The sequence below is a fragment of the Mustelus asterias genome, chromosome 30 (genome assembly GCF_964213995.1).
Source record: "Mustelus asterias chromosome 30, sMusAst1.hap1.1, whole genome shotgun sequence".
NCBI classification, from domain to species: domain Eukaryota; kingdom Metazoa; phylum Chordata; class Chondrichthyes; order Carcharhiniformes; family Triakidae; genus Mustelus; species Mustelus asterias.
In genome coordinates this window covers 15,644,472-15,657,934 of record NC_135830.1, presented here as the reverse complement: position 1 = coordinate 15,657,934, position 13,463 = coordinate 15,644,472, and the positions used below count along the sequence as shown (strand labels likewise).

Sequence of the window (13,463 nt, the reverse complement as noted above, 5' to 3'; positions counted from 1 at the left end):
CACCAGGTTAAAGTCCAACAGGTTTATTTGGTAGCAAAAGCCACAAGCTTTCGGAGCCTTAAGCTCCTTCTTCAGGTGAGTGGGAATTCTGTTCACAAACAGGGCATATAAAGACACAAACTCAATTAACAGAATAATGGTTGGAATGCAAATACTTACAGCTAATCAAGTCTTAAAGGTACAAACAATGTGAGTGGAGACAGCATCAAGACAGGCGAAAGAGATGTGTATTGTCTCCAGACAGGACAGCCAGTGAGACTCTGCAAGTCCAGGCAAGCTGTGGGGATTACAGATAGTGTGACATGAACCCAATATCCTGGTTGAGGCCGTCCTCATGTGTGCAGAACTTGGCTATCAGTTTCTGCTCAGCGACTCTGCGCCGTCGTGTGTCGTGAAGGCCGCCTTGGAGAACGCTTACCCGAATATCAGAGGCCGAATGCCCGTGACCGCTCAAGTGCTCCCCAACAGGAAGAGAACAGTCTTGCCTGGTGATTGTCGAGTGGTATTCATTCATCCGTTGTCACAGCGTCTGCATGGTTTCCCCAATGTACCATGCCTCGGGACATCCTTTCCTGCAGCGTATCAGGTAGACAACTTTGGCCGAGTTGCAAGAGTTTGTACCGTGTACCTGGTGGATGGTGTTCTCACGTGAGATGATGGCATCTGTGTCGATGATCCAGCACGTGTTGCAGAGGTTGCTGTGGCAGGGTTGTGTGGTGTCGTGGTCACTGTTCTCCTGAAGGCTGGGTAGTTTGCTGCGGACAATGGTCTGTTTGAGGTTGTGCGGTTGTTTGAAGGCAAGAAGTGGGGGTGTGGGGATGGCCTTGGCGAGATGTTCGTCTTCATCAATGACATGTTGAAGGCTCCAGAGGAGATGCCGTAGCTTCTCCGCTCCGATGAAGTACTGGACGACGAAGGGTACTCTGTCCACCTTGTCCAGTGTTTGTCTTCTGAGGGGGTCGGTGCGGTTTTTCGCTGTGGCGCGTCGGAACTGTCGATCGATGAGTCGAGCGCCATATCCTGTTCTTATGAGGGCATCTTTCAGCATCTGGAGGTGTCTGTTGCGATCCTCCTCATCCGAGCAGATCCTGTGTATACGGAGGGCATGTCCGCAGGGGATGGCTTCTTTAACGTGTTTAGAGTGGAAGCTCTCCACTCACATTGTTTGTACCTTTAAGACTTGATTAGCTGCAAGGATTCACATTCCAACCATTATTCTGTCAATTGAGTTTGTGTCTTTATATGCCCTGTTTGTAAACAGAATTCCCACTCACCTGAAGAAGGAGCTTGAGGCTCCGAAAGCTTGTGTGACGTTTGCTACCAAATAAACCTGTTGGACTTTAACCTGGTGTTGTTAAACTTCTTACTGTTATTATTGGACAAGCAGCAAATCACCGTCACAATGCCAGGCTGATTGACGGCAGCGCGGACCAATGGGAAGAGGGGACAGTGCTGGAGGACCGACATGAAGCGGTCGGTCCTCCAACCAATTGGAGCGAACGAGGGGCGGGGCCAGCTTTGACTGGAGCATGCGCAGTGTGAGTAATGGCGATGGGAAACGGCTTTTGTTCTGGTCTCGGAAATCTGTTCGAGGTGATTGGCGGTACGGAGAGAGCAATGGATCGTCCAGGTGGGTGGAAACGCTGCGTAAGCATGTTGTGTAAGCCGCAAACCGCGGAAGAGAACTTCCCGGACCCAGTTTGTACCGAGCAGGGCTGCTGCTCCTCATGTTCGTCCCGGGTTAACGTTCGCCATCTTTATTGGGGGCAATATGCAGCAGTGCGCACGTGCGGCCGCCATGTTTGTAGAGGGCAATGTTGTCAATCAGTGGGAGGAGCTTGTTCCCCAGTGTTCAGAATGGAGACAACTTGTCCATCAAACTGCATCAACCCTCTGAGTCCCAATGTCTTATTGATGAGGCAGAGCGGTGACAGAGAAGGAAAAAGAAAGGAAAATAAAAACAGTAAATGCTGGAAAATCTCAGCAGATCTGACAGCATCTGTGGAGAGAGAATAGAACCAACGTTTTGAGACTGGATGACCCATAGACAGAGCTTGTACACGTGTAAACAGAGCATGTAAACTTTGACACCTCCATGTACCCTTGTACACCTCTATCAATCTACTTTGCTCTAAGGAGAACAACAAAGAACAATACAGCACAGGAACAGGCCCTTCGACCCTCCAAGCCCGTGCCGCTCCCTGGACTAGATAAGTCTTAAACGTTCCCAGTGTGTCCGCCTCCACCACCTTGCCTGGCAGCGCATTCCAGGCCCCCACCACCCTCTGTGTAAAATATGTCCTTCTGATATCTGTGTTAAACCTCCCCCCCTTCACCTTGAACCTATGACCCCTTGTGAACGTCACCACCGACCTGGGGAAAAGCTTACCACCGTTCACCCTATCTATGCCTTTCATAATTTTGTACACCTCTATTAAGTCTCCCCTCATCCTCTGTCTTTCCAGGGAGAACAACCCCAGTTTACCCAATCTCTCCTCATAACTAAGCCCCTCCATACCAGGCAACATCCTGGTAAACCTCCTCTGTACTCTCTCCAAAGCCTCCACGTCCTTCTGGTAGTGTGGCGACCAGAACTGGACGCAGTATTCCAAATGCGGCCGAACCAACGTTCTATACATCTGCAACATCAGACCCCAACTTTTATACTCTATGCCCCGTCCTATAAAGGCAAGCATGCCATATGCCTTCTTCACCACCTTCTCCACCTGTGACGTCACCTTCAAGGATCTGTGGACTTGCACACCCAGGTCCCTCTGCGTATCTACACCCTTTATGGTTCTGCCATTTCTCGTGTAGCTCCTCCCACATTATTTCTACTAAAATGCATCACTTTGCATTTATCGGATTGATCTCCATCTGCCATTTCTTTGCCCAAATTTCCAGCCTATCTATATCCTTCTGTAGCTTCTGACAATGCTCCTCACTATCTGCAAGTCCTGCCAATTTTGTGTCGTCCGCAAACTTACTGATCACCCCAGTTACACCTTCTTCCAGATCGTTTATATAAATCACAAACAGCAGAGGTCCCAATACAGAGCCCTGCAGAACACCACTAGTCACAGGCCTCCAGCCGGAAAAAGACCCTCTGTCTTCTGTGACCAAACCAGTTCTCCACCCATCTAGCCGCCTCCCCCTTTATCCCATGAGATCCAACCCTTTTCACCAGCCTACCATGAGGGACTTTGTCAAACGCTTTACTAAAGTCCATATAGACGACATCCACGGCCCTTCCCTCGTCAACCATTCTGGTCACTTCTTCAAAAACCTCCACCAGGTTAGTGAGGCATGACCTCCCTCTCACAAAACCATGCTGACTATCGTTAATGAGTTTATTCCTTTCTAAATGCGCATACATCTTATCTCTAAGAATCTTCTCCAACAACTTCCCCACCACGGACGTCAAGCTCACCGGCCTATAATTACCCCGGTTATCCTTCCTACCCTTCTTAAATAACGGGACCACATTAGCTATCCTCCAATCCTCTGGGACCTCACCTGCGTCCAGTGACGAGACAAACAACCCCAAGTTATCCAGCCTAACATTGGAACTATAATTCCTCATCCCTGGAACCACTTTGATAAATCTCCTATGCACCTGGTCAAGGAGCCTCACATCCTCCATAATGTGTGGTGATCACTGGTTTGCACAGACCCAGGTATTCTGTGTTCCTGTCTGTGATCTCATCGCATACTTACAATTGCACAGTGACATCACCCCCGCTCCCCGGGGATTTGCTCAACTGGGAGATTTTTCTCTGATGCCAACGCATCAGTCCAGCTGCAGGCTCCAGCAGGAGATTTTAATGTTAAAATCAGTTAAATTGTTTCAGAGGTGAGTGTTTGTGACCATTCACGGGCGCGAGTTCTCATCATAAACCAGGTGTTCGCCTCCATGCTGTGGTACCGGCTGGTCCCTTTGACCCCTCCCCCTGGCTTTGTAGCCAATATCCAGAGAACCCTCCTGCGGTTCTTCTGGGACAATCGACTGCACTGGGTCCCTGCTGCGGTTCTGCATCTCCCGCTTGAGGAGGGCGGACAAGGTCTGGTGTGCCTCCGCACTCAGATAGCGACCTTCCGCCTCCAGGCCCTGCAGAGGTACCTTTACGTTGAGCCCCCTCCACAGTGGTGTGCCATGGCGACGTATTTCTTCCGCCAGTGGCACGGCCTCAATTATGACGTGCAGCTCCTGCATATCGAACTGGGGCGTGCTTCCACCACCCTGCAGGAGTTGCCCGTCTTTTACCAGGACCTCCTCACTGTCTGGAACACGGTCGACTCGCGACGCAGCTCCCTCCCGTCAGGAGTAGCGGCTCTCGTGCGAGCGCCGCTGCTCAGGAATCCGCTCCTCCAGCCGTATAACTTCAGGTGGCTGGCGGAGAGGAGGGCTGTGGACGCCGGGGTGACCAGAATCGGGGACGTGCTGAGCGCGCGGGGGTGTCCAAAGCCAAAGCCATCCAAGACCTTAGGACGGTCATGCTCGGCCCCAAAAGTGCACGCGGTCTTGAGGCGGCACATGCTTGCGGTGGAATCCCGCCCGAGCGTTCCCCTGTTCGGGCGGAATTCCGCATTGGCCCAAAGCCTCAGTCCCCTCCCCTGGGTGAGGTGCCCCACAGCCTGAGCCGCCTCGCGGAAATGTCATCCGTGCCTTTTTCTAGCGCGCGGAGGCGTTTCCTGTGCGGGCTGCTGCTGCATACCCTCCACTACTGCCTCCTCGCCTGTCGCCCGGATACATCTTGGCGGGCCTTGTTGCTGCCGGGCAGTGGAGGTCTTCAGTGGAGGTCCCTCTACGGAGGGATCTCCCCCAATTACGTCGGGGACCTGGGGTGGAGGGTGATGCATGCAGCAGTTCCACACAACCGTAGGATTCACTGGTTCACGGGCTCCGAAGACTGCCCTTTCTGCGGCCTTGTGGAGTCCGTGGACCATGTCTATGTTGAGTGTCTTAGGCTGCACTCCCTTTATGTTTTCCTAAAGAACCTTTTGTTGATGTTTTGTCTGCACTTCAGTCCCACGCTCCTGATCTACGGACACCCGGTGCGGAGAGGGGAGGGTCGGGATGGCGACCTCCTCGTGAACCTGCTCCTGGGCCTGGCGAAACGCGCCATTTACCGGTCCAGGCTGCGGGCGATCGAGGGGGCCGTCCATCCTGACTGTCTTCCCCTCTACCGCGGCTACGTTCGCGGCCAGGTGTCCCTGGAGAGGGAGCATGTGGTGTCCACGGGCGAGGTTGACGCCTTCCGCGCCCGCTGGGCACCGCAGGGGTTGGGGTGCATTATTGACCCTAATAATCACATTTTAATTTGATGTTTTTAAGTTTCCTTTGTATTTTGATTTCTGTTCGGGCTGTTCCCCCTCCTTTTTGGGGAGCTGCCCCTTTTACTTTGTCCTGATTTAATCTGAGTTTGTTTACTTGGTTTGGTTTGACCTAAAAAGAGGTCTCTCTGAATGAATATTGAGTACAGACAGACTCAAACTTCCTTCTGTCGCCCACATCTGTGAGTAAAACACATTCTTTTATCCCCCTTTCCATTTCTTTTCTCATTCTGGGGGAAATTGGGGACTTGCAGCAACTGAAGGGAAAGGAAGTGAATCCAGGGAGGCTGCAGACTCTGGAAAGGTTGGCTCAGGTCCCCCTCTCTCTGACTTAAAGACATTGACATCCTTTGCTCCCTCAGCTTGACACATTGATTTGTCTGGCTAAAAGGATGGTCCCTTTCCGAATGTTCACAATTCAAGGGCTGGTTTCCCCAGGAGATGGCTGACATTTAAGAGAACAATAAATTAATATAGGACAGAGATATGCTTAGTGTTGTTACATTGTAGATTTGATATATTATTTATGGTTCTGTAACAAAGTACATTTATTATTATTTCTCATTTTGTAATGTAGCACTGAAACTATGTTATATATTTCCACTCATCGAGTCATTACAGCGCAGAAGGAGTCCATTCAGTAACTCGAATCCATGCCGACTCTCTGTAGAAGAATCCAGTCAGTCCCATTCCCTTTCTATATTCCCTTTCCCCTGCAACTTTATTTCCTTCATGTGCCCATCTAATTTCTGAAATATATTAAAGGGGACAGTAAACTAATATCGGACAGAGACGTGTCTGATGGTGTTTTTTATTCATCCTTGGGACACGGGCATTGCCGGCTGGGCCAACATTTATTGCCCATCCCTATTTGCCCTTGAACTGAATGGCTCGCTAGGCCATTTCAGAGGCTGGTTGAGAGTCAACCACATTGCTGTGGCTCTGGAGTCACATGTAGGCCAGACTGGGTAAGGACGGCAGATTTCCTTCCCTAAAGCACATTAATGAACCAGATGGGTTTTTCTGGTCAATCGACAATGATTTCATGGTCATCAGTAGATTCTTAATTCTAGATTTTGTTTTTAAATTCAAATTCCACCATCTGCCATGGTGGGATTCGAACCGGGTCCCCCAGAACATCAGCTAAGTTTCTGGATTAATAGTCTAGCGATAATACCGCGAGGCTATCCGCTCCCCTGTTGTTATATGGTTCGATATATTATTTATAGCTCTGTAATAAAATACACTTATTATATCTGGCTGTGTAATTTTGGACTGCAGCTATATTATATATTTCCAACAATCTCTTCCCTCAGAGAATTGTTAGTATCTAGATTTCTCTTCCATAGGGACCAGTGGAGGGATTGAATATATTCAAGGATGAGTTAGACAGTTTTTGAATGACAAGGGAGTCAATAATTATTGGGAACAGGCTGGAAAATGGAGAGAAAGCTCAGATGAGGAAGGATTTCTTCACTCAAGGATGTGGTGATGTTTTGGATTCTCTACCGCAGAGGACTATAGAGCCTCAGTCATCAAGAATTTTCAAGCGAGGGATTGATAGGTTTCTAGATATTGAAGATATCGATGGATATGGGGGACAGTGTGGGGAAAATAATGCAGAGGTAGATCAACCAATAATCTCAATGAATGGTTGAGCAGACTCGATGGGCCGAATGCTGACTGCAGCTCCTATTTGTTCTGATTTCTGTGCTGGACAGGAAGCAGTGAGCATGGATCTGTCAATCAGCCTCAATCAGCACCTTCAGGAGAATTGGGAGGGTGAATATTAGATACAGCAGAGTGAGAATGGAGGGAGAGTGTGTGGGATGGAGATTTACAGCTTTTGGGGAATGGGAGAGGAAAGAACGTTCATTAGAATCATAGAATTGCTGCATCTTATCAACCGTCCCTGAGCCTTCACAATGAATCCCACTTCTGAGGACACCCTTATCTCTGACTTGTCCGTACTGCTGGCAGTCTCACAAAGCAGCTGCCTGTGTGCTGATACGGGAGGCCCTGCTGGGCAAGTTTAATGCTCCATGACTGTGTCTTTAATGAACGCTCCATAAACTAGCAATGTAGATTTGAATATTGATCGTATTCTGAATTGTGATTTTTTTTCTAAATTGATTTACAGGATATTAGACAAGGAGAAATCAGACAGAAATCTCCAACATCACATCGAGATCTGACAGAGTGACTCGACTTCTTGAGACCTGAATATCATCGGCCTTTGAAGCTAGCAGGAGAAATGTTTGTTTGGCCTCTTGGCTTCAAAAGATTGTAAACATCACTTTTACTAGAAATGCAGTGAAATACACACACCAGAGTGAGAGTGTTCCAGTGCACTGAGTGTGGAAAGAGCTTTAACCAGTTACACAGCCTGAAAATACATCGCAGCATTCACAGCAGGGAGAGACTGTACCCGTGTTCTGTGTGAGATTTAACTGATTGTTTAACCTGGAGAGTCACAAGGACACCCGCACCATGGAGAAACCATGGAAATGTGGGAAGAGATTCATGTTCCCATCTCTTCTGGAAATTCATCAACGCAGTCACACTGGGGAGAGGCCATTCACCTGCTCTGTGTGTGGGGAGGGATTCACTGACTTACCTAATCTGCAGAGACACCAACGAGTTCACACTGGGGAGAGGCCATTCACCTGCTCTGTGTGTGGGAAGGGATTCAGTCAGTTACCCAGCCTGCAGAAACACAATCTCACTCACACCATTGAGAGACCATTTAAATGCTCTGACTGTGGGAGTGGCTTCAAAAGCTCTGGGGAACTGGTGTCCCACCAGCGCACTCACATTGAGGAGAGACCGTTCACCTGCTCTCACTGCACAAAGAAATTTAGAACTTCATCCAACCTGAAGATACACCAGCGAGTTCACACTGGGGAGAGACCATTCACCTGCTCTGTGTGCGGGAAGGGATTCACTCAGTCATCCCATTTACAAACACACCAGGGAGTTCACACTGGGGAGAGACCATTCACCTGCTCTGTGTGTGGGAAGGGATTCACTCAGTTATCCCACCTGCTGAAACACAATCTCACTCACACCAATGAGAGACCATTTAAATGCTCTGACTGTGGGAGTGGTTTCAAAAGCTCTGGGGAACTGATGATCCACCAGCGCATTCACACTGAGGAGAGACCGTTCAGCTGTTCTCACTGCTCAAAGAAATTTAGAACTTCATCTGACCTGCGGAGACACCAGCGAGTTCACACCGGGGAGAGACCGTTCACCTGCTCAGTGTGTGGGAAGGGATTCACTCATTCATCAAACCTGCACACACACAAAGTCACTCACACCAATGAGAGACCATTTAAATGCTCTGACTGTGGGAGCGGATTCAAAAGCTCTCAGGATCTGGTGTCCCACCAGCGCATTCACACTGAGGAGAGACCGTTCAGCTGCTCTCACTGCTCAAAGAGATTTAAAAGGTCATCCAGCCTGTGGGAACATCAGCGAGTTCACACTGGGGAGAGACCATTCACCTGCTCTGTGTGTGGGAAGGGATTCACTCAGTCATCCAGCCTGCAGAAACACAAAGCCACTCACACCAATGAGAAACCGTTTAAATGCTCTGACTGTGGGAGTGGATTCAAAAGCTCTCAGGATCTGGTGTCCCACCAGCGCATTCACACTGAGGAGAGACCGTTCAGCTGCTCTCACTGCACAAAGAGATTTAGAACATTATACAACCTGCAGACACACCAGCGAGTTCACACCGGGGAAAGGCCGTTCACCTGCTCTGTGTGTGGGAAGGGATTCACTCAGTCATCCAGCCTGCTCAGACACAAAGTCACTCACGCTAATGAGAGACCATTTAAATGCTCTGACTGTGGGAGCGGATTCAAAAGCTCTCAGGACCTGGTGTCCCACCAGCGCACTCACACTGAGGAGAGACCATTCAGCTGCTCTCACTGAACAAAGAGATTTAAAAGGTCATCCAGTCTGGGGGAACATCAGCGAGTTCACACCGGGGAGAGACCATTCACCTGCTCTGTGTGTGGGAAGGGATTCACTGCTTCATCCAGCCTGCTGAGACACAAAGCCACTCACTCCAAGGAGAGCCCCTTTAAATGCTCTGCCTGAGAGGCCGGCTTCAGAAGCTCTCAGGAACTGATGATCCCCGAGCACATTCACACCGGGGAGAGGCCGTTCAGCTGCTCTCACTGTTCAAGGAGGTTTAGAATATCATCAACACTGCTGAAACACCAGTGAGTTCACACCGGGGAGAAACCATTCACCTGCTCGGTGTGTGCGAAAGGATTTACTCGGTTATCCAGCCTGCCCAGACACAACATCATCACACCCAGGAGAGACCCTTTAAATGTGGGCGTGGCTTCAAAAGCTCTTGGGAACTAATGTCCCACCAGTGAGTTCACACCAGGCAGAGGCTGGTCACCTGCTCTGACTGGGAAGGGATTCACTCAGTCAGCAAACTTGGTGAAACACCAGTGAGTTCACAAGTGATTACAGTTCTGGGATTATTCTTGTGAATCTTTCTTGCCCCTTCTCCAGTGCCTCTATTTCCTTTTTCTAAATGGAGATCACAATAGAACGTAGAACAGCACAGCACAGGAACAGACCCTTCAGCCCACCATGTTGTGTCGAACATGATGCCAAATTAAACTATTCCTTTCTGCCTGCCCTTGGTCCATATTCCTCTATTCCTTGCATATTCATGTGCTTATTTAAAACCCCCTTAAACGCCCCTATCGTATCTGCCTCCACCACCACTCCGAGCAGCATGTTCCAGACACCTACCACTCTCTGTGTAAAAAACCTTACCTCTCACATCTCCTTTGAACTTTCCCCGTCTCACCTTCAGTGCATGCTCCCTGGTATTAGACATATCGACTCTGAGAAAAAGATTCTACGTCTCTCATTTTATAGACTGCTATCAGGTCTCCCCTCACCCTCCACCGCTATCGAGAAAACAACCCCCGTTTGTCAGTCGCTCACACCCTCCAATCCAGGCAGCATCCTGGGAAACCTCTTCTGCATCTTCATCAAAACCTCTCCATCCTTTCTGTAATGTGGCGACCAGAATTGAACACAATATTCTAAGTGCAGCCCAAACAAAGTTTTATAGAGCTGCAACATGGCATGCTGAGTCTTGTACTCAATGAAGGCAAGCATGCCATATGCCTTCTTTACCGATAAATATTTGTGGGGCTAATTTCAGGGAGCTATGGACTTGAACCCCAAGATCCCTCTGTACATTAACTGTATACTTATCCTTAACATTTGAGCTCCCAAAGTGCAGCACCTCACACTTGTCCGGATTAAAATCCATCTGCCGTTTCTCCGCTCATATCTGCAGCTGATCTACATCCCACTGTATCCTTTGACAAACTTCTACACTATCCACAACTCCATCTAGCTTTGTGACGTCTGCAAGCTCACTAACCCACCCATCCACGTTTTCATCCAAGTCATTTATATATATCACAAATAGCGCAGGTCCCAGTACAGATCCCTGCAGAACACCACTAGTCATGGACCTCCAGTCAGAAAAACACCCTCCACCACTACTCCCTGACTTCTATGGGCAAGTCAATTCTGAATCCAAGCGGCCAAGTCACCGTGAATCCCATGCATCTTAATCTTCTGGATGAGCCGACCATGAGGGACCTTGTCGAAAGCCTCACTAAATTCCATGTACACAACATCCACTGCTCTACCCTCATCGATCACCTTCATCACCTCCTCGATGAAATCGATCAAGTCAGTAAGATGTTGACACTGCTCCCACTGCAGTCCTGTGATGAAAATATAGACTGGTTGGTGAAATGTAGATAACAGGTAGAATTGATATCTAATGAGGACTTTATACTTTAGAATTGAATACAGGGCTCATTGTTACTAACGGGGAAAGAAGGGTTAAAACCCTTACCCAGAACCCTTTTCACACACACGTGGACATCTCTGAATCTGACACACACCAAATGGAACGTTACACAAGGGGCTGGAATTCACTGGAATTTCTTAACAACCTTTCAATAGAAATGTCCTGGTACCGACTGTGACAAAGGACACAACAGACAGCAAGAACCAGGAGGAACCTTTAACCCAGAGAATGTTAATAACCTTGTTCAGGACACCGGTGCCAGGCACAGGAGGATCCCAGGAAAAACGGACCGTTTAATTTCTGTCTGTTTCACAATTCTAAATGACTGATTCTTTAACATAGGAATGTTTAAAAACAGCATTGTGATATTCCAAGGTCAACTGTGTCTGGGAAAGGGGCACACTGATGTGTTTTTATTTTAAACAGGAGGATCCATTGAAAAGCAGCTCTGGACGATACGAGCACCTCCTGACCTCCTTTCAATTCATTTCAAATCACCCATCGCTTTCCGTGGAATATTCTTTATTCTTTCCTGGGATGTGGACACTGCTGGCAAAGCCCCAGCACACGTTGCTCAGCTCCTAATTGCCCCTTGAACGGAGTGACTTGCTCAGCCATTTCAGAGGGGCAGTTAAGATTCACCCACATCGCTGTGTGGGTCTGGATTCACATGTAGGCCAGACCGGGTAAGGATGGCAGATTTCCTTCCTTAATGGGGAACATTAATACGGTGAACCGGACAGGTTTTTACAACAATCAATGATAGTCTCGTAACGGTGACCATGAAACTAACTTTATATAATTCCAGATTGATTCACTGAATTCAAATCCCACCAGCTGCCTGTCCCCAGATCCTTTGCTGGGTCTCTGCATTACTCGGCCAGCGACATTCCCACCACCTCCCCCTGAATGGAATATTCCACACAACCCCTTTGTTAAACAGGAAGGAGAAAAGAGAGAGGTTTCGACATTTCACAGAAATCAGGCAGTCTGCAGTTAGCCTGGAAGCCGTCAGTTGTGGGACCAGGAGCTGTGAACCAGTTGTGGGACTAGAAGCCCAGAGGGCCATGAGGAACCAGGGCTGTTCCTAATGTTTAAATCCCTCCAGAAGAAGGCAGTGAAGCTCAGGCCTGGACTGAGCAGTCCACAGTTTTGAGATCTTAGAGGAAAGTTAGAAGGTTGTTTAGTGGGAAACTAATGGAAGGACCTCATAAAAGTTTGGAGAATAGCTGGAACACGGAGGAGAATTAAAGTGAATTCTGGGGAGCTTTGACGTACCTTCCATATATTCACAGGAACAGAAGTGAATGAACCTTCAGGATATCATTAAGTCTAAGGGAAACCTAGGGGTAGAAGTTAAAAAGTAGAACTGAGTTTATAACATAAGTCTTTCTAAACTACAGTGTTAAGTTTGCAGTGTTGGTTTTTAATTTTCTTTTGTTTTATATATCCAATAAAGTTTGTTTTTGGTTAAATGCATAAAATCTTGTGGTATAATTCTTACAGTTAATTATTAGCTTTTTGAATTTCTCTTTAAACATTAACGGTCCCAACCAGGATCATAAAAATACACAGAAAATATGTCAAACAAATCAAAGGTCAAACAATATAATTTCCCTTACTTTGTATGGCTTCGCCAGCTCTCCCTTCAGACCCTTTATTTTGGTTTAAAACACTGGTCTTAGACCCACACTTCTCCCCTTCAATTCTATCCTGTTGTCAGATATGGGTTTGGCTCCAATCTCAATTGTAATCCTGAAGTCAGTAACCCATTGGAATAAGTTGTGAAAGGAATCTGCAGTTCCTGAGGAGTTACAGAACATTCCAGGTACAAAAATGTCACAGAATTTAATCGTAATAAGTACAAAATCACAATATTTAAACACAGTGGATCAGTCCACTCACTCTGGAACACCAACTCTTTGCTTTTAGTTGACTGTGGCTGTCTGCTGTTCTGTTGACCAAAGTCTATCTTCTTACTTCATGCTGTGTCGTGTTGCGCACCGAGCTCCGGAAAATTGTCACTCATTAACCCTGGCTCACAACTATCTCTGTGCGGCATTCACTCATTCAGCTTTGTCACTCATCTCCTGTGGTTCTGAGTGGCCCAAGCAGCACATGATCAGTCCCTGATTGGTTAAATGGTGCATGATCAATGTTTGATTGGTCCCTGAAGGATATTGGTCATCTTGCTGATGTCACTTCCTATTAACTCATAGAATCCCTACAGTGCAGAAGGAGGCCATTTGGCCCATCGAGT

The 13,463-nt window shown here is 47.9% G+C and overlaps 2 protein-coding genes across 2 annotated transcripts in view; both read left to right on the top strand.

Moving 5' to 3' along the window:
- The window catches only part of LOC144480793 (uncharacterized), a 585,830-nt gene that overhangs the window by 306,965 nt on the left and 265,402 nt on the right, over window positions 1–13,463 (top strand). The gene's annotated exons all lie outside the window — the stretch shown is intronic.
- On the top strand, window positions 1,530–12,681 carry LOC144480762 (uncharacterized). Its single transcript, XM_078200339.1, has 2 exons — window positions 1,530–1,630; window positions 7,475–12,681. Exon 2 carries the CDS (start codon window positions 7,825–7,827, stop codon window positions 9,271–9,273), a length of 1,449 nt encoding a protein of 482 aa, XP_078056465.1. The 5' UTR covers window positions 1,530–1,630; window positions 7,475–7,824; the 3' UTR covers window positions 9,274–12,681.